A 22,013-nucleotide genomic window follows, 5' to 3' on the forward strand; every position below is an offset into this window, starting at 1 on the left:
ACTGAATGAGGGCCCTTGCTTCCCATTATCCGAATAGGCACTGTGATAGGCTGAAAACTGTCAGGTGATGCTCCCAGTCTCAATCACAGCCACCCATTGCTGCTCAGGTGAATGCTTCCTCTTTAACCCAAGCAGCACAGGTGGATGTGCTACTGGAAACCATTTTATAGATCATTACAATATGGAATGGAAGGGTGACATCAGGGGACTCCAGACATTATAATCCCTTCAATGAGATGTAGGAGTTATTGTGCCCACAGTGTCCCTTAAAAAAACACTATAGCGTTAGGAACACAAACATGTATTCCTAATGCTTTAGTGCCATAGTCCGTAATTAGGCTAGTGCTCACAGATGAATTAGAGAGAACATGGTAAAGTTAGGTGCATCAAGGGAAAAGCTGCTGTCTGTTGGATACATGAAGAAATATCTAACCTAAGTCAGCTACTTGCATGCAGCTCATATCATCACATAACATGCAGGTATTTCCACAAGAGGTGTTAGTACAGGAACAACACAGTCATCCATTTTATAGTTTTAATTACTTTCCAATCGATAGAGAAAGGTGAACGAAAGTATAATTGCAACTAGCAGACTGTTGTATTCGTATCCTGTTTATAGGTTGTGATATAAAGGTACCAAAGTCATTATATTCATTAAATTTTTAGTTAATAAGTAAAAAGGTAAAGAAAGCAGTTTCAACAACATTGATGCTTAAGTACATTTATATTTGACAAATGTCACGCATGATACATATTCTTGTATGCTTTAAAAATGTATCTAACTTCATGAATTAAGGATATGCTGTTGTATCTGAAATTGAAGCTGTTTGAGGACAAAGGGAGAAGGGCATGAATATTGCATAAGTATTTAAGAGGATTATTCGCAAAAATCAGAAATATCAACTGAATTACTCAAATTATCATAGCCTTACTGGACAGAAACCTCTAATTCCAGTATTCAAGGACTACAGGCAACAACGTGCTTTGCACAATGTGTAATATAGGCTATGCATTCTTAGGCTATTACTTTGTCTAAATATTTTCATTAATTTTTATGAATAAATCTAATTGTAGGCTATGCTGCTTTCACTAAATACAGAATTACAAGTAACGTAAAACCCTGTTGAGCAAAGAGGTAGATGCTCAATGCATCCACAGAAAGCTATGGAAAGAACATTATTGGTTGACCTCACTGCAGACCTTGCAAATCCTATGTATCATTAATCCAAGTACACTACATACATCAATTTGTTACATAGCTACATAGTTACATTGCTGAAAAGAGACTTGCGTCCATCAAGTTCAGCCTTCCTCACATTGTTAAAAAGGGCTTCTATATTTCAGGCGAGATAAGAAGAGAAAGAAATCCAAGCTTCCTCTTTTTATAATAGTATCATTTGTACCCTACATATTTTATTTAATTTCTTTGTTTACATATTTTATAGAGGGCTACAAATGCAACATTTTGGATGCAGAAGCAGGCTTTCGGAAGCCTTGAGAAGCCTTCAATAAATTACCAATCAATGCAACATATTTTGTTGCAAGCCTGTTGCCAAATTATGCATCCATTGGCCTTTTGGTTTTACTTTTTAATGGTTGTTAACAAATACAGTAAAATTTGGGAATATTTTAGAAATAAATTGCACACAATTTACTGAGTTTTTACAGTAGAGGTATTGGCAACGTATTTAATGTTTGGAGAATAAACCTCTGTTTTTTATTGTTATTGTACAGTAGACAGTAGTTAGTCATGCTTAATAACAGTATGTCCTCTTACATTAGCTGTGGAGCATGAAATTAAAGATATTCTGTTATCTGTACAATAATGCTTACCACTTTGCCTGACTTTTAATTAACTGTGAAATGCATAAATGCTATTCAGCTATAATGTAACCTCTTTATTTATATTTAAAACAAATTATAGGAAATAGGAATGATATAATAAGTACTTACTCTTTTTACTTAAAGGAAAAGCTATAAACCCCTAAAGCACTTTTGCTTGCTGAAGTGCTTTAGGGTTAACAGAGTGTCTTTATTTAAGTCCCGATTTTAAGAGAAATCCACAATTTTCTAAAGGTGCTAGGTTTCATCCTTCCAACGCTCCATCCATCCATAATTCCATCAGACAGCTGGAACAATGCTCCTCCTAATAGCTTTGTGCTGAAGAATCAATCCTCTATGAGAAACATTGCAGGTACAGCATAGTGAATGCTGCGCATGCACCCTGTCTCCCACTGCTTCTTATGAGAAGCATTCTGTTGGCCTGGAAAACATCAGTACTGTGTTGAGGAGACCCTCTTGCTGATGGATTAGAGGTGAAATGCTGGAATGTACCTTTTAAGGGATATTACAATGACAAAACAATGATAGTACATTTAAATGCTTACATTTGATGCATGCAAACAATGTAGTTTACTCACAAAATAATGAATTGAAAACCATTGCAAGGTAGGTAAAAATTGCTAATTTTGTCAAATTCTCCAGGTATGGCCACACAATCTAACTAACTAACCTTGTATTTCACATGAAATTTAGGAATTAAAGTTATGAGTCATTCTGAGAATATTTTTGTGTTGAAATGATAAAAAAAATACTTATTTCTCTTATGCTTCGATGTTTTAAGTAAAATGTAGCTTCCGCTATCCCTACCCCGTAATTCCTAGCCTTCTTTTCTTTTTCCACAATCACTACCATAAATAAGCCATTTTCATGCCCACTTCAAATACTTATCATATCCAATTGAAAGGGCTTAACAATAAAATTGCTGACCTACCAGCAAGTTAATATGATATTGATATACAAGAAGCACACAATCTTTTTTTCACAATTGCATTAAAAATATATATTTCTCAAAACACACATGGCCAAGAGTGCACAGAATATCAAGTCCATATCTAGGGTGTTTAATATGACATTTTATAAGAGTAAGATCGGATTATTATAGCAAGTTACATCAAAAACTTTCCCAAAGAGGACATTTTTAGCTACAGGAGGCAAAACTGTTGTGGAATGCTTTATTTTTATTTATTTAATTCATTTTCTAATTTAATAATATAGACTAGAACAAAAAATTCAATAATGAAGCGGGTTACACTGAACAACAATAAGCAAGAACAGTCCTAACAGTGATAGGGCTCTTGAGTATATAACGGTGAATAAGACAATGTACTGAAATCATGAAAAAAGTGATACATAGAATGTAGTTGTGTATGGAATACTTTTGGTAACTTATTGACCTGCTTTAAGTGAAAGGAAAGACCAGACATTCCAAGCTCAATATATTGGCAATTTATAGAGGGTTTCAAACGCAGCAATTTGGATGCAGCAGCAGGCTTTCTCGAGTCTTGATAAGCCTTCAATACATTAACGATAAATGTAACTTGGAGTGCATGCTGCTTCCTTTTACTTGACTCCCGCTAGCTGGTCATTGAGAACCCTGTTTCAGAGTTCGGTTGGCGTGCGCAGTCTCTACCTACAGTTTTGTTACTGTGTTTATTCAAATGGAAAAAAAAAGTAAGTTACAATGAGACGAAATATATGAGATCACATATATTGTCTAATCTCTCTGACTATATTTTAATTATTTATTGAGAATAAGAAGAAATATATAAGTTAAACAGAAGAAAAGAAATGGGGAAAAAGAAAATCCGCCCCTTAGAAAGTGGGTGGAGTCTATTCCCATTAATTGGCTACTCCCTTGAAAGTACAAGGTCACATAAGTGTGGTAATAAATCTTTAATAAACATTTAGAATAATATTAGTTGGTAATAAATTTACCAGAAAAAATAAATAAATTTTAATATCAAATACACCCTACAAGTGTTTAAAGTGAAAATATAAATACAACCACCTATTAAAAACCTGGAAGGTTGCTCCTATAGTAAGCACCCAGATATTTGCACAAGGAGCCTAGATGGATAAGTATCGAGAGACCTATAAAAGGATCAAATGAATGACATCCATATCTCCTAATCGGGGTGAGAATACTGTCTATTCTGGTTCTAGCAGCACAGAATATTGTGGATACTTGCTATAAACGTAGCAGATAAAGTATTCTAGTTCTAGCAGCACAGACTAGTATGAATACTTGCTGTAGAGGCAGCGAGTGAAATGTGGGGAAAAAAATAGGATATGCAGTGGTTACTCAAAAGAGGGGCATACAGGAGAGTTCGAAGTGACCTATTAAAGGTCTGTGAGGTTATCCCTCCGTATAGTGAGCCGTGCTCGAAGACCACAGAGAGAGCTTCCCAGCAGGACCTAAGGTTTTCAAAGTAACATGCCTGTGAATGCCCTGAAACTAACTGACAATTCCCCCGCCAAGTAAACTGCTGCTTCAAGGCAGCCTAGCAGTATCCCTCAAGCTTGCATAATGAAACCAGTGTAGACAGCGTAGAAGCCCAGGTAAGTAATTTAGCAAATCAGCCCATCAGCTCGACGCGCGTTTCGGCGTTTCTAAACGCCTTTGTCAGGAGCTAACCAGTGAGTGATCCCGGACCTGTTTATAAAGGGGGGTCCACTGAGCTCCTCCCCTCGTTAATCCTCCAATCCGTCGTCTCGAAATTAGGGGTTGGTCCGAGTAGGGTTCCACGCCCTCTCTCTTCCCCGGACCAATCCTGGAGGGGTGGGGGGGCGTGTGGAAAGGTAGGGGGATCAGTACTAAACAACTCTAATGCCCATCCGTCTGTGTACCGGAGTAGGGGCGGTGACAGATACAGATGGATATAAAGTGTCCACATTGTGTGTTAATTATCACACACAATGTAGATATAGGTCTGCCATAATCAAGGGAGCTGAAGGAAGCCATATGGACATATCAGGGCGAAAATATTATCGCTCCGTCCAAAGAAAGGGGCCAACTCTCCCATAGGCGGCATGTTCCAGTATAGGGGTCTATCCCCTGTGCAGTAAAGTCACCATCCACATTATGGCACCTATAAATGCAGCTTTTTGTTGCAGTGCTAGCAGTGCCAGAACGGTGTGTAGATTCCCTTATTAGGCGATAGAAGTAGGGTTCCACGCCCTCTCTCTTCCCCAGACCAATCCTGGAGGGGCGGGGGGGCGTGTGGAAAGGTAGGGGGATCAGTACTCAACAACTCTAATGCCCATCCGTCTGTGTACCGGAATAGGGGCGGTGACAGATACAGATGGATATAAAGTGTCCACATTGTGTGTTGATTATCACACACAATGTAGATATAGGTCTGCCATAATCAAGGGAGCTGAAGGAAGCCATATGGACATATCAGGGCGAAAATATTATCGCTCCGTCCAAAGAAAGGGGCCAACTCTCCCATAGGCGGCATGTCCCAGTGTAGGGGTCTATCCACTGTGCAGTAAAGTCACCATCCACATTATGGCACCTATAAATGCAGCTTTTTGTTGCAGTGCTAGCAGTGCCAGAACGATGTGTAGATTCCCTTATTAGGCAATAGATGAATGTTCCCTCTTTGTTCACGCTTCACTAATTCCAAGCCACAGAAACGTATGTCTTTAGAGGACCCGCCATGACTCTCTTTTAGATGTCTGGAGATTGGGGTATCGACACGATTTTTTGGGGACCTAACGTGTTCCTTAATACGTTCTTTAAAGGCCCGGAAAGTTTTACCCAATACATCATTTTGCAGCTGCAAGTGAGAAGGTATACTACCCCCATTGAATTACAGTTGAAGAAATGGGGTATCTGGTAGGTTTGTTTGCCTTCACTATCACTTATTTTCTTTGAGTCTCTAAGAATGTATCTACATGCCACACATCTGCCGCAGGCATATGAGCCTGTCGGGACCTTCCGTCCCAGCCAAGTGGGGTTTAGATTTTGTTTAGTCGTGAAATGGCTGGGAACCAAGATGTCCCTAAGGTTCCTGCCTCTGCGAGCCGTTATGGTGGCTTGGGGACTCAATACATCTTTGAGATGGGTGTCCTTTAGGAGGATAGGCCAGAATTTCTGTATAGAACGTTTAACTTCATTCCAGCCGGTGTCGAAAGTCCCTATCATCCTGATTATTTTCTTGGTAGTGTTCTCAATACAGGGTGATTCTGTCAATGGGTCCTCTCTGTCAGTTAGCAACGCCCTTTTATAGGCTCTCTTAAGGCACCTATTAGGGTATCCCTTCTCCTTAAACTGTTGTCTCAGAGTTTTGGCTTTCAGTTGGAAGTCCAATATATCCGTGCAGTTACGCCGTAATCTGAGATATTGTCCAGTGGGGATGCCCTGTTTAAGAGGGCTAGGGTGAAAGCTATCCCATTTAAGTAGGGAATTAGATGCCGAGGGTTTCTTGAATAAGGTAGTTTTCAAGGAGCCATCGTCACAGACCGAAATGGTTAGGTCCAGAAAGTTTAGATTAGAGCCCCCGAATTCTGCCGTAAATCTAAGATTGTCGTCGTTGATGTTAAGGAGGGACACAAAGTTATCAAATTCCTCACAGGTACCCTTCCACACTATAATGACATCGTAAATGTACCTGTACCAAGAAATAATCTTAGGTCTAAAGGGAGAGAGGATGTCAGAAGCCCAAATTTGTTCCTCCCACCAGCCCAGGTGGAGGTTGGCATACGATGGCGCACAAGCTGTGCCCATCGCCGTACCTCTCACCTGGTGGTAGTATTTATTATGGAACAAAAAGTAATTGTGAGACAGTATGAAGTTGAGAAGTTTTAGGGTGAAGGTGGTGTGTGCTTGGTATTCGGGCCCTCTTCTGTCTAGAAAGTGTTTAATGTGTTCAATCCCCCTTTGGTGAGGGATGGAGGAGTAGAGTGCCTCCACATCGAGACTACACAGATTTGCGGTGGGTTCCATTCTTTGGTTTAGAAGCAAAGATAGGGTCTGTTTTGTGTCCCTAATGTATGAGGGTAGACGTTCCACGAAAGGTCTAAGGATCTGGTCAATATAAAGGCTGCCATTCTGGGTTAAGTTGTTAATCCCAGAAACTATTGGGCGGCCTGGTGGATCCTCTAGGCATTTGTGGATTTTGGGCAGGCAGTAGAAGGTTGCTATCCTAGGCTGACGGTTGAGGATAAAGTGGTATTCCCCATCCGATAGCAACCCTCCACTGCGGCCTTCATCCAGAATCGCTTTATAACTATTGAGAAAGGTGTTAGTAGGGTCGGAGGGGATGATGGTATAGGTGTCTTCATTGCTCAGAACCCTCTTCACCATTTTCTCGTAGTTAGATGTATCCATGACCACAACATTGCCCCCCTTGTCTGCCTGCTTGATAATCACATCATTGTTGTCTTTGAGTGATTTTAGCGCAGTCTGTTCCCTCTTAGACAAGTTGTCATTAGGGAGGGAGTGGAGGTTGTTGTGTTCTATACCATCAATCTCGCTTTTGACGGCTTCAAGGAATAAATCATTATTCCTGAAGGATGACAAGTTGGGGGTAAAGTGGCTTTTAGGTTTTAATTCGGTGTGTTTAATTGATGATTGTAGGTCATTTTCATCAAGGAGAGAGACTAGAGTGTTAAGGCATTCGATATCTCTGCTAGAGAGGCCTAAGGATTTGGCTTTCTTTTCTTTGTTCAGTTCGTGAAATTTGTGTAGTGCCAACTTTCGTACAAATAAATGTAGATCTTTGGTCCACATAAATCTGTCGAAAGCTGGAGTGGGAACAAAAGAAAGACCCTTTCCCAAAATATTGAGCTGGAATTCATCTAGTTGACAAGATGATAGGTTAATTACTTGCAATTTAGGGGTATGGGCAGTTGTAAATTCAGGATCAGGTCTTAATAACGTCTCGCAGAGGCAGGAACCTTAGGGACATCTTGGTTCCCAGCCATTTCACGACTAAACAAAATCTAAACCCCACTTGGCTGGGACGGAAGGTCCCGACAGGCTCATATGCCTGCGGCAGATGTGTGGCATGTAGATACATTCTTAGAGACTCAAAGAAAATAAGTGATAGTGAAGGCAAACAAACCTACCAGATACCCCATTTCTTCAACTGTAATTCAATGGGGGTAGTATACCTTCTCACTTGCAGCTGCAAAATGATGTATGTGGGTAAAACTTTCCGGGCCTTTAAAGAACGTATTAAGGAACACGTTAGGTCCCCAAAAAATCGTGTCGATACCCCAATCTCCAGACATCTAAAAGAGAGTCATGGCGGGTCCTCTAAAGACATACGTTTCTGTGGCTTGGAATTAGTGAAGCGTGAACAAAGACGGGGTGACTATGACAAAGTCCTACGCCAAAAAGAATGTAGGTGGATTTATAAACTTAATACCTTGAACCCAAGGGGTTTAAATGAGGGATTTTCCTTCTCCCCATTCATATAAGGCACTAGCCCCTGTATATAGTTTGCTTTTTCATTTTCTTTTCCTTTTATTATTTATTATTTTTACTTAACTGGCAAGCACTACTCAGTGTTTCTTTATTAATAGTGATCATTTTGTGTACACATTTCATGGTAGTAATAATCTCTAAATACCAGCGATGTTTATCTATGCTGTTCCTCCCTACTGAGGGATCAACACTGACAACATATCCCTATAGTTATTGAATCAAGGGAACATTCATCTATTGCCTAATAAGGGAATCTACACATTGTTCTGGCTCTGTAACAAAAAGCTGCATTTATAGGTGCCATAATGTGGATGGTGACTTTACTGCACAGTGGATAGACCCCTACACTGGGACATGCCGCCTATGGGAGAGTTGGCCCCTTTCTTTGGACGGAGCGATAATATTTTCGCCCTGATATGTCCATATGGCTTCCTTCAGCTCCCTTGATTATGGCAGACCTATATCTACATTGTGTGTGATAATCAACACACAATGTGGACACTTTATATCCATCTGTATCTGTCACCGCCCCTATTCCGGTACACAGACGGATGGGCATTAGAGTTGTTGAGTACTGATCCCCCTACCTTTCCACACGCCCCCCCGCCCCTCCAGGATTGGTCTGGGGAAGAGAGAGGGCGTGGAACCCTACTTCTATCGCCTAATAAGGGAATCTACACACCGTTCTGGCACTGCTAGCACTGCAACAAAAAGCTGCATTTATAGGTGCCATAATGTGGATGGTGACTTTACTGCACATGGGATAGACCCCTATACTGGAACATGCCGCCTATGGGAGAGTTGGCCCCTTTCTTTGGACGGAGCGATAATATTTTCGCCCTGATATGTCCATATGGCTTCCTTCAGCTCCCTTGATTATGGCAGACCTATATCTACATTGTGTGTGATAATTAACACACAATGTGTGGCAGGGTGGTGTAGTGGTAAGGAAGAGGTTTAGCAGCATGTAAACCAGGGTTCGAAACCCAGCAGAGTCAGTTCCTCACATTACTCCCACCTCTACAGGCGCAGCCTTTGGATGCCCTATTTCCTGGTTTAGCAGGGTACTGTGCATGGAAAGACTGAAGAAGATCAGGAGCATGAATATTGTTCCCATGATCTATCCTCTTCACCATAGCCTTTCCAAAGAACCAAATATTGAAGCTTGTTGCGGAATATCCTGGAGTCAAGAATTTTTTCCACCTCGTATTCATCTTCACCATCCACGAGGACTGGTGGTGGGGCAGGCAGGGCTCGACCAGGGAAAGTATTTTCATGAAAAGGTTTAAGCAGTGCAACGTGAAACACTGGATGTATTTTCATGGAATCTGGAAGTTGCAGACGGAAGGTGACAGCATTGATCTGAGCGATGATCTCAAAAGGACCCATGAACTTTTGACCCAATTTATGAGAAGGAATCCTAAGTTTAAGATTCTTTGTTGACAGCCAAACCTTGTCACCAACATGATAAACTGGGGCCTCCTTTCTATGCCTATCAGCAGCTCTTTTGTAACATTCCTGAGCCTCCGAAAGAGTCTTCTTCAACAGTTCTTGGGAATCTCGTAAGGCGGTTAGCCGGTCAGTGACTGCAGGAATGAAAGTAGTAATTGGGAGACTCACTAGAAAGGTTGGATGGTAACCATAATTAGCAAAAAATGGGCTCAGAGAAGTGGAGCAGTGTTGGGCATTGTTATAGGCAAATTCCGCCGTGGGTAGAAAATCCAGCTAGTCATCCTGCAGGTAACTAATATAGCACCGCAAATATTGTTCTAACGTCTGGTTGGTTCGCTCAGTCTGTCCATTACTTTGTGGATGAAAAGCTGACGACAGATTTACATTAATACCTAGAATAGAACAAAAATATTTCCAAAAATGAGATGTAAATTGCACTCCCCTGTCAGAAATTACTTCATCAGGCACTCCATGCAAGCGAAATATTTCCCGAATAACTAGGTCAGCAGTCTGTTTAGCTGAAGGGAGACCACGAGCTGGTATGAAATGACTCATCTTAGTTAACCGGTCCACAACAACAAGAATGGTAGTGTGTTCCTTAGAGGGAGGTAGTTCCACAATAAAGTCCATGGAAATAGATCCCCAGGGACGATGAGGAATAGGAAGAGGCTGAAGCATGCCAACAGGGGATGAGCGAGGATTCTTATGTCTGGCACATACATCACAAGAGGACACATACTTCTTAACATCCTCATAATATTTAGGCCACCAAAAGGATCGGGTAAGTAGTTCTTGTGTCTTTCGGATTCCTGGATGACCTGCTGGTTTTGAGTCATGGTAGAGACGTAAAACGTCCAGTCGCACTGATTCTGGAACAAACAGACGTTGTTGAAAAATCCAAAACCCATTAAGCATGGTCATATGAAGATCACGAGGAGGATCACGAAAAACTGGATCATCAGCGTAGCCCTTTTTAATGCGAGACATTAGATCAGAAGGAAAGGTAACTCCTAAAAATCTACTCTCAGGCAAGATGGTGGCTTTGGTTACTGTAGTATGGAGGGGGTCAGCTATCCTAGACAAGGCATCTGCCTTGCCATTTCTGGAACCAGGGCGGTATGAAATCAAAAAATTAAACCTTGAGAAAAATAGGGACCAGCGTGCTTGTCTGGCTGACAGTCTCTTAGCTGATTGAATACATTCCAGATTTTTGTGATCTGTGAGGACAGTAATTGGATGGGTGGCTCCCTCCAAGAGATGTCTCCATTCGGCAAAGGCAGCTTTTATAGCCAAAAGTTCTTTATTCCCTATGTCATAATTTCTTTCTGCTGGTAACATCTGGCGGGAATAGAAGGCACATGGATGTAACAACATCTTAGGTCCAGTCCTTTGAGACAGTATAGCCCCAACAGCTGAATCAGAAGCATCTACCTCTACAGTAAATGGCAATTCTGGCTGAGGATGTACCAGGATAGGGGCAGATGTAAACAGAGTCTTTAATCTGGAAAATGCAGTGTCAGCCTTATTGGACCACTGAAAAGAAGTCCCTTTACGTGTAAATTCAGTGATCGGTGTAATAACGGCAGAGAAATTCTTAATGAAACGCCTGTAAAAATTGGCAAACCCCACAAATCTCTGAATATCTTTTTCATTCTTGGGGATGGGCCAGTCCAGCACAGCTTTAATTTTACTTGCGTCCATACTTAAACCTTTAGGAGTTATTACATATCCCAGGAATTGAATTTCTGTTTGTTCAAACTCACATTTTTCCAGTTTAATGTATAGGTGGTGGGTACGAAGGCGCTCAAGAACAATGCAGACCTGTTTTCTGTGATTTTCAAGATTATCAGAAAATATCAGGATATCATCCAAATATGCCACAACAAACTGATCCAGGAGATCCCGTAGTACATCATTGATTAGATGCTGAAAAGTTGCAGGGGCATTACAAAGCCCAAATGGCATTACTAGATATTCGTAATGTCCGTACCTGGTTCTGAAAGCTGTTTTCCATTCATCATTTGGTCTTATGCGAATCAGATTATATGCCCCCCGTAGATCAAGCTTCGTAAATATTTTAGCTGAACGAAGTCTCTCCAGAAGTTCAGGAATGAGAGGCAAGGAATAGCGGTTTTTAACAGTGATTTTATTAATGCCCCTGTAATCGACACATGGCCGTAGACTGCCATCTTTCTTTTCTACAAAGAATATAGGAGCTCCTGCTGGAGAAGTAGATGGTCGAATAAAGCCTTTGGCAAGATTTTCTTGTATGTATTCACGAAGTGCTTTCAATTCAGGCTCAGAAAGGGAGTATATACGGCCAAATGGGATAGCAGCTCCAGGTAGCAGCTCTATGGGGCACTCATAAGGCCTGTGAGGTGGAAGCTGATCAGCATTCTTCTTATCACAGACATCTGCAAAATCCCGATATTGTAGAGGAAGCTTAGTTAAGTTTGTATCAACCATTTCATTAATTGTTGTGGCAACAGTTGTTGCCTTAGAGGGTTGACAATTTATTAAGCAGTGTTCTGAAGGAAAGGACAAAGTTCTAGTCTTCCAATCAATCTGTGGGTTATGCAGAGCAAGCCAGGGTATACCCAAAATCACTGGAAACTGTGTTGAGGAAATTAGGTGGAAAGATATAGACTCATGGTGATTCACTTCCAGCATCAATTTTAAGGGCACAGTCTCATGTGTAACCGGGCCTGACATGAGTGGAGACCCGTCTACTGTTTCCATTAACACAGGTGAAGATTTAGGGATAGACTGAATTTTATTTCCTGCTGCAAATTTGATATCCATAAAGTTTCCGCCTGCTCCAGAATCTATCATAGCTGTAGTTGAAATTTTATTATCACCATATTGCAAAGTGATAGGCACCACCAAATGAGGATGTTGAGTCATCATACCCTCTTCACCCTGAGCCAGAGAAAACAAGGGTTGTGTGACAGAATCCAGTTGGTCTGAAATCTGGGATTGGTGTTGAATCTGTGCACCCTCAGCAGTCATAGCTATTGTTCTTTTAGACTTGCTAGGGCAATTGATGGCATAATGCCCTGCACTACCACAATACAGGCATAAATTGTGAGTGCGTCGCCACTGTTTTTCTTCATTGGATAGTGACCCTCTTATTAGATCTACCTGCATAGCCTCAGGTTCAGATTCTGTAGGTGTTTGTGGGGTCGGAGTAGAAATTCTTGAATAGAAAGTAGGAGTAGCACTTGGTTTAAAAGAGCCCTGTCTTTCCAATCTTCTTTCTGAAAGTCTCCGATCAATACGGATAGCCAACCGTACAAATGCATCAAACTCAACAGGAAGATCAACACGAGCTAACTCATCTTTTATAGCTTCTGAGAGACCCCTTCTGAAGTGGAACCTCTGGGCTGATTGGTTCCAAGTAGTATCAGCAACCCACTGTCTGAATTCAGCAGCATATTCAGCCACAGAGCGCCTCCCTTGATGTAAATGAAGGAGACTGGCTTCTGCTGTAGCACAGCGATTGGGGTCATCAAAAACTAGGCACATGGCCTCAAGAAAGTCTTTTAAATTGAACTTTCTGGACTGTCCTGTTCCAGAAAAGGGGAGCCCCAAGCCAGGGCTTCATCTTTGAATAGGGAGAAAATAAATCCCACCTTCTCTCTTTCAGATGGAAAACGGTTAGGTAACATCATAAAATGCAAACGGCATTGATTTAGGAAACCCCTAAATTTTTTGCGGTCTCCTCCAAATTTTTCTGGTAGGGGCAAGCGGGCATCTTGTGCAGGTGTAACAGTAGTAGCAGCAGCAGCCGCAACATCATGTGCCCTGTAGCTGGTAAGCTCACCATGCATTGATCGAACTTCATTTTGCAGTTCAGCTACCTGATCCTGCAGCACTTGAATGGTCTGTGCATTAAAAGCAACCTGCTGGGCCAATGCAGAATCTGATCCGACGGTCTCCATGAATGGGCCAGATTATTCTGTAATGATATTGATGTTACAAAGTTGTGGAGTCCAGTAGCCAGATCAGCAATGTTTTCTGCCAGAGGTAGCCACTCGTTACCCAGGTGGTTGAGCCCCTGAGCCTTGAGTGGCCTTCTGGTCTTAAGCAGAGATGGGAGACTGGAACAGAGAGATGATAATCGTAGTGAGGCAAGCCGAGGTCAGTGGGAAGGAGAAGCAGCAAAGTCAAAACGGTCCAAAATCAGCAACAGGTAGGAGAAACAGGAACAAGCTTGATTAGAGAGTACAGGAACCACAATAATCTGGCAAAGGTACAGAGACAGGAAGTGGCTTTTATAGGCCAAGAACCAGACACATGACCAGACACAGCTGAAGAGACTTGTCACTGATACCAATGCTTATAGAGTCAAGGTTACCAGATCTCAGGTACATTTGCAAAAGGCAGGGTGGTGTAGTGGTAAGGAAGAGGTTTAGCAGCATGTAAACCAGGGTTCGAAACCCAGCAGAGTCAGTTCCTCACAGATTTATTACCACACTTATGTGACCTTGAACTTTCAAGGGAGTAGCCAATTAATGGGAATAGACTCCACCCACTTTCTAAGGGGCGGATTTTCTTTTTCCCATTTCTTTTCTTCTGTTTAATTTTTCTACCTGGGGTTAAGCCCCTACTACTCCCTGTAACCTCCTTTTGAGGGTTGGAGGTGATTTATTTCACACCCATAACCTCTCTCTCCTTCTTTCTTTACAAATATATAAGTTAATATATGTTTCTAAGCTCCCTACATTTCAATTACTTAACTGTTTTATTATTTTGGAGCTGTGAAATACACTTGATGAATACTAAAGGTTCTGAGGGACACTAAAAAGAGAGGTAAAAAGATGTCAGAGGGGAAGGGAAAATGAATTAAAAATATTGATAGATACATATTTTCTTATTATGTAATGACTCTCCACAGTAGACATACTACCCAGATTTGGTATTGCTTTGTAATGTACATAATTCTTGAAAATAAAGCAAAATCTTGCCTCTTTTTAACCATACCACTTTTTAACAGCAGCAATCCAAGCATCCTCATAGGTCTCTTGACAACATGCAGGATGCAAGAGAAGTGACTAGGCTATTTTAGACAACCCTTGGCAAAACAAAAAGGCATGCAAGTGTGTAAGATGCCACGTGCACACCCTGTAATTTACAACGCAATGCCATGGAGATTCGCACAAATGCATGTCCAGTTTGTCTAGTTTAAGGGGAAAATAAAGCCTTTTCTGAATAAAAAGCAGGATTCACCAATGCATAATACTTTGTAACTATAAAGAAAACCTATGGATTTTAATGTGCAATTTGTGATTCAAACGTTTAATTAAAATAACCTGTTTGTAATTAAGCACAACATTATTTATTCAATAGTATTTGAAAATGCAATATTGGGATAATCTTGATATGGACTCTGTTGTTTGACTTTCACTAAGGTAGAAATAGAAAATAATACAGGTTGATGCCAGCTTTGGCCATCATGCACATGTGCAGCCATATTAACAAAACAAAGAAATGCACATCAGTGCAGGTTAACAGCTGCCTAGTACCATGAATATCATTCACAGCATACAGTGCTTCTTGACAGTGTCTGACTCACCACCTGGTGCCCTCCCTTATAAAGAGTGTTTTAGAAATACCAAAAGCAAAAACTATAAACTAATGGACTTTTTTTTTTTCTTTGTAAGATTAACATTTGGATTTAATAGCATGTTTATCTTGCTATTGCGAGGGAGTAACGTTCAGCTGCAAACATCACTTAATATATGAAACCATTAGTGAAAGCACTGTTGACTTATGCTACATTAAATTACATGAACCACTTCCCACTCCTACAAAATCCCACTTTATCACATATGTGCCAAGGCTTACCGAGCAATCGTTAATTAAGATATTTGGACGCTGCTGTATTTCATAGATTGGTATTTTACGCTGGTTATAAATGCATTATCAAAATTCCTGAATACATTTAGGCTCTTGTGAAGAAGTAAAATACTATTACATGCTGTGCCTGTTTTCTGTGCTGCATAAAAGTAATTGCCTAGTTTTTAATTTGTGAGGGTTTTTCAGTTGGGTTGGAATTCATCCCTCAAATTGCAGCTGTGCTTCTATGAGCGAGCAATTCTTTCACATCACATTTACCGTATATAACTATGTCTGCAAACTACCAACTGTGCGAGGTCTGCAACCTGTTTTAATAAATGAAAAAGTGTGATGAGGGCACACTAAAAACACCAAAAATAAAATGTAAATGCTGTAGAAAATAAGTGAGAATTCACCATAAAAAAACAGTTTTTTATGCATGTGTATATTTACTTTTTTAAAAAAAGGATGCATGAACAAGAATTAAACAAGAAACATGGGGAAGAGATGAATGACATAGCAGCTACCCACAACACTGAGAAGCAAACAATAGTAGCAGAATTTGCAAAGATTCAAGCAATGCTTACGGACAAAAATGCAGCATTACAAGTTTCGTAAGTTGGAGTGAACTAAACTAATCTACTAGAAAATAATCTTAATTCAAATCATACTAACATCTCTATCTGTTTTTAAATTTCCTTATTGATATGGCATGGATTTTCCCACAAAACATTTTAGAGAAGCTTTATGATAACAAAACGGTAGTTGAAAGTTAGAAATGATAATGAAATTGGCTAGGGTGGGATATGCTTAGAAATAACCTTTGCTTATTTATCATCTGCAACAAAGCAAACGACCCCAGGTGATTTGTTTAAGAACTTGGCGTTATTTTTACATCTCCTAGAAGAAAAAAAAAAACATTTTGCAGTCACGTACGGAGAGTATACTAATCCCTTGAGTGAGCACTGTTGGTTGTAAGAATTTAGGATACTCTCTTCCTCGTCTGTTTTGCAAGATGTTTGTGGGGAGACTAAGTGTGAAGCCAAGATCCACAGCACACTGTGGGATTGACGGCAAGGAGATGTAAAAATGAGTTAGATTGAGTAATTTGTTTGTTTGGGTTTATTTTAGTTGTATTTATTTTTTAACTTTTTTAAATATAGCAGTAGGGAACAAGACACGTAATTGATGTGTCCAACTTTGACTCAGTCTATTAGGTAGCTAGAAAATGAAGACCTTTTTGCAGAACACGTGTGATTTCTGCATTGTGGTGGACAGGGCCTAAAGTCATACAATATGGAATATATTCCTATGTGAAATCAATTCATCAAGGCTGAGATTTCAAAGAAACCTACACTATTACTTGGTCAATTTAACACCAGGAGTTCCACAATGAATACAGCATTATGGAAACCCTAACTACAATACATGGTGATGATGAATTGCATTCCTTCATCCATGACAAGGAATTGTGTTAATACAATTTTTTTTTTTATATCACATTTGTTAATTTTGTATTAAAACTCAATGTAAAGCATTAAATGTAGACAAAATTAATTTGGCAGTGAAATTTATTTTGCTACCCTCATATTACATTTAGTTTAATATATTTAATAAATTAATTTAGTGAACTAAACTAAATATTCTGATTAACGTGCATTGCTTGGAAGATTGTATGTATAAATAAGCAGTTTTGTTTTTTTTAAATCCAAAGGGAAGGGGCATAAAAGTAAAGGAGGAAGCACAGAACACAAAAATAGCCACTATAATGAAGCTACAAAATACATTTATGAGTTGCCAAAACTATGTTACATTCTGCAAGTTTTTATTTTTGTTTATATATGGCACTCCATAGCTTAGCTTCATTCTAGTTTGAATACTCTCAAATATAGATAGACAGATGGGTAGATACATGTCCAAATAAATAAGTGAACACACATTCTATTTGGTGGATTTAATTATTTCAGCCATACCCTTTGATGACAGCTGCCTAAATGCTAAGCATGGTTTACATTAAAGGGATACTAAAGGGAAAGTAAAGTGGAAAATAAGATAAGAGAGCATGGGTGTATATAGACAGTCTTGTTAAGAGTCAGGAATGGAAACTTGGGGGGGGGGGGGGGAACAGCTAAAAAAGGATGTTCAGACATGAAGACTTCGGGGTTTAGTTGCCTTAACAACAAACTGTAACAAAATGAAAACCAAATTGCAAACTGTAGGCCAAAATCAAACATCGAGGACACTGGAAAGGATGGCCAATCCATTTGTCATTTATAGTGTCAATTGCCCCTCAGGTAGAGGGTACAACAATTCCCCAAAGGTATGTTTTATTCTAAGCAGGGTGCCAGGACGTTGCCCCATAGGACAGGATGAGTTAGAAGCAGGTAGACGTATTGCTACGCACTCAGTATAATTATTTATCTTACCACTGCCTATAGATGTCAGTGAATAGGGGACTTCTGCTCACTACATTATATCCACTTGACCCATTGTCCAACACAAATTTTATAAGGATAGAGGAGGCAGTTCAGGGCTCACTTTTTGTTATCAGAGAGTTAGTGGACTGCTAATTACATGAACGCTTCACCAGCTGTGCAAGAGATTAAAAATAAATAAAAAACTGACCGTTTTAATCAATTGCGCTTAATATTTGCAGTAAATGACACGTAAAAAGGATGGCTACACTTTGCTAAATCTCCCCCAATGTGTCCCTTGATTTTTTTCCGAATGTTGACAATTTTGGTTCAGGTAATTGCTTAGAATGGTTGATATTTGATAAGCTATAGCTATCAGCAGGGCTTTTTCATTGAACAATGGCAATAATCTCTGCCCCTCGATTTTGTGCTTTCCAGCTAAGTATTGATTAAGTTGTTGGTGGTTATTGAGCTATGATTGCCTGCAGCATGTATGGTCATATACAGAGAGGCTATTCAGTAGTCTACTGTGATCAATATATAATACACCAGCTTGTCAATGTGAACTTATTTCTGTACTAAAAGACAGGACTCTATTGGCATATTACACTAAGCAACGTGATGAAAATGCTAGTATTATTACTAACTTTTGGCATTTAGCAATAGCCCTATATCAAATACAATGCCAGTTCATTGTGAGACTTAAACTGAAGCTTTTGATGTGCCTTATTATATACCTAGATACATAGGACATCTCCATCTATACTTCATCTTTACATAGAAACATAGAATTTGACGGCAGATAAGGACCCATTTAGTCTGCCCAATTTTCTAAATACTTTCATTAATACCTGGCCTTATCTTATAGTTAGGATAGCCTTATGCCTATTCCACGCATGCTTAAACTCCTTTACTGTGTTAACCTCTACCACTTCAGCTGGAAGGCTATTCCATGCATCCACTACCCTCTCAGTAAAGTAATACTTCCTGATATTTTTAAACCTTTGCCCCTCTAATTTGAGACTATGTCCTCTTGTTGTGGTAGTTATTCTTCTTTTAACCACTTCCCAACCGCGGACGTATCAGGTACGTCCGACAAAAACGGTCCTTAAGGACCTTGGACGTACCTGATATGTCCGTGGCTATTTTGAGCGCTGGAAGCGATTGTGATCACTTCCAGCCACTCTGATAGTATTGCAGCGATGCCTCGATGTTGAGGCATCGTGCAATATCTCTCATTTCTGCTAGGCACCCGGAGACCACCGGGTTGCTCCACGTGGCGCCCGGCAGTTAAGCAGAGGGCAGGCTTCCGATGCTCTTCCTGTGCTGAGTGCCTCGAGGGGTGAGGCACTCAGTGAAGAACTATATTAAAAAAAAAAATCAATACAAATTAAATTAAATAATTGCTATTAACCCCCCTCCCTTCTCCAGCCATGTGGCTCCCATGATGGCACTGCCTTTCTAAAGGCAGTGTGTCATGGGGCTTGAGGGATATCCCTAGCCTGCCTCATCATAGAGGCAGGCTAGGGACATCCAATCAGAGCTTGCCCCATAACAATTTTATTCTAACTATGATCCCCATTTGTCTGATCAGGTCAATATTAGTAAATATTTACTCTGATCAGTGTGGATCTCCTTTCCTCTCTTCACTTGTGTTTTAGTGAGAGAGGAAGATAAATCTGTGTTTTAGGTAGAGAGATTTAGGTAGGGATTTGTAAAATTGTGAGACCCAAAGGCTCTTTTCAGAGCCATTAACCCCTATCTTGCCAGTGATCACTATAATCTGACGTTTTCTGACGTGGACTCATTTGGTTGGAGGTCATTTCACGTAACTACTGGCAGTGGGCCCATAGTCAGAGAGCCATGGAACGCTGCCATATAAAACTAAATAGTAGGGTCTCTAAGTTCATCTTGGGGGTCAAAGGGATTCTGGTTCGCCACAGGGTGTTCTAACGGGAGGCCGCTAATTTTTTGGGGGGTGACGGAGTTCACTTCACAGAGGTCGTGCTCAACCTTTTTAATCTTGCCAGGAAGCAGTGGAACAGGCCTTGAGTGGTTTGGGTGGGAGTGTCCTTGCCCATAGGTTTTGGGCGCAGTGAAATAACACCTAAGCTAGACCATAAGTGGTCTTTAGCGGCACTTCACCCCTCCCCCCCAAGCCCCCCCCCCACCCAACCTAGTTGGGACAGAGCGGTGTAACAACCTTATACATTACAAAGTTTATATTCCCCACCCCCTCTCAGCCAACTGAGGAGGAGGAAAACGGAACACACACCGACTCCTATATTGACGCACCTGCGTCTATACGTATTGCTACTAGTAGCAATCTTTTAAGTTTATTGTAGATAGTTTTCTCTTTTTATTTGACATTGTTCAAGGATAAGACATTAATCTATCCCTTCGGGAATAATTACTTACTGAACATAGTTTGGTTCGACGTTCTCTGACATAGTATGGATAAACAATTGCAGATAGTATCTTACAACGTTAAAGGTCTTAATTCAACAGAAAAGAGAAACATGGCACTGAGAGAATTTCATAAGATGAATGCGGACATTGTATTTCTACAGGAGACCCACTTTAGGGGCAGGGAGGCTCCAAAGCTATGACATAAGAAATTCCCACTGTGTTTTTATAACAATTGCAATCTTAAGAAAATAAGAGGAGTGGCCATTTTGATAGGGGCACAAGTCCCCTTTACTTATACACAGCAGATAACCAATGACACAGGACGATACATCATCTTAATAGGACACATAGGAAGTTCTCCGGTCACGCTAGTTAATATATATTTACCAAACACATATCAATGCGCCTCCCTGAGACGTATACTGTAACAGAACCTTACCTTTGCCTGGGAACATTTATTGCTAAACCTGCCCTTCAACCACTAACCAGGTACATGCACATTAACAGAGACTATAACCACAATGGAATGTTCTTACCTGGTTCATGTGGATTACTTTTAACACAGTTCGGGACATTTAACCACTTTCGTCTATTTTATGCAATCCGTACGGTAGAGATTCAGCATGTATAAGAATGAACACAAACTACCGAACACCGGACCACCGTGCTATTCAATTATGTGGTATTTTACCTCCCAGGTCAGCACTTACCATCCGTATGAAACGCACAAACTTTGTTCCAGTTACTAGGTGGCCGCCATTTCGGGACTTTTACACGTGTTCGCGGCCAACTTAGTTCACGAACAGCGGTGATTTGCCGTCAAGTGTCTGGAACCAAAATCGGACACTCGAGTAGGCGAACACCGCAGAGACCTCCATAACACCGTAAATTTGTGCTGGAACTACCGACCGTGCTGCCGTTCGGTAGAGAGACTATACCACATACAGGGATTTTAGCGACCATCAGGAAACTCACGGATGGCAGGATTTTCGTGCCTTTTCACCACACGAATGAGGACCGACCGCAAGGCCAAAACTTATGGAACTATTCGGTCAAAACTTTAAAGTCCCATAACTCCCGAACCCCTTAACCGAATGGGATGATTTTTAAATATGTTGTTCCCCCAGATTGGGGCTATCTGGGGATACTGGATTTATGAATGTACCCCAAGTATTTGGGGTTCATCCAAAACTCGGGTAAAAATGTGTGTGTGATGTTAACTGTTTATCTGAGGGGAGGAAATGTGTGGGATGTAACATGTTTGGTTACTGTCCTAATTATGTAGGTTTCTCCCTTTCATGGGCAGAATCGCATAAAAGGAGAATACCTGTCATTAAAATTTAGTTCTTCTTGACCCTTCAAAACGTAGCCTCGTCTCGTTCTTGGAAGGGGATTTTTACTGCATTATTACTTTGCTTTTTAACAGCTGAACCTAACTCTCCTCTTGGATCTTGTGGATGGGAATAACCAACTTCATTACTATACAGCAACTTGCCGGGAAAAAGGACGTCTCCAACGGCTGATACCCTCTCACTACCTGGGTAGCCGTCACATTGGTGGCAGCGGCAGGATGGTCCTTTCATCCACAGAGCAAGTGCTGAATGGAGTCTCAGTACGCCAGA

The 22,013-nt window shown here is 40.7% G+C and overlaps 1 protein-coding gene across 4 annotated transcripts in view; it reads left to right on the top strand.

The window, feature by feature from the left end:
• FAM184A (family with sequence similarity 184 member A) overlaps positions 1-22,013 on the top strand; it is a 284,234-nt gene that overhangs the window by 245,192 nt on the left and 17,029 nt on the right. For 3 of the 4 annotated variants that reach the window (XM_063443471.1, XM_063443470.1, XM_063443473.1), the window contains one exon: positions 16,036-16,182. The exons of the other annotated variant lie outside the window; for it this stretch is intronic. In XM_063443471.1, coding sequence (XP_063299541.1) covers positions 16,036-16,182 — 147 coding nt within the window. The remainder of the gene's footprint in view (positions 1-16,035; positions 16,183-22,013) is intronic. 4 annotated transcript variants of the gene reach the window in all.

This window comes from Pelobates fuscus, chromosome 2, assembly GCF_036172605.1.
Source record: "Pelobates fuscus isolate aPelFus1 chromosome 2, aPelFus1.pri, whole genome shotgun sequence".
Taxonomy (NCBI): Eukaryota; Metazoa; Chordata; class Amphibia; order Anura; family Pelobatidae; genus Pelobates; species Pelobates fuscus.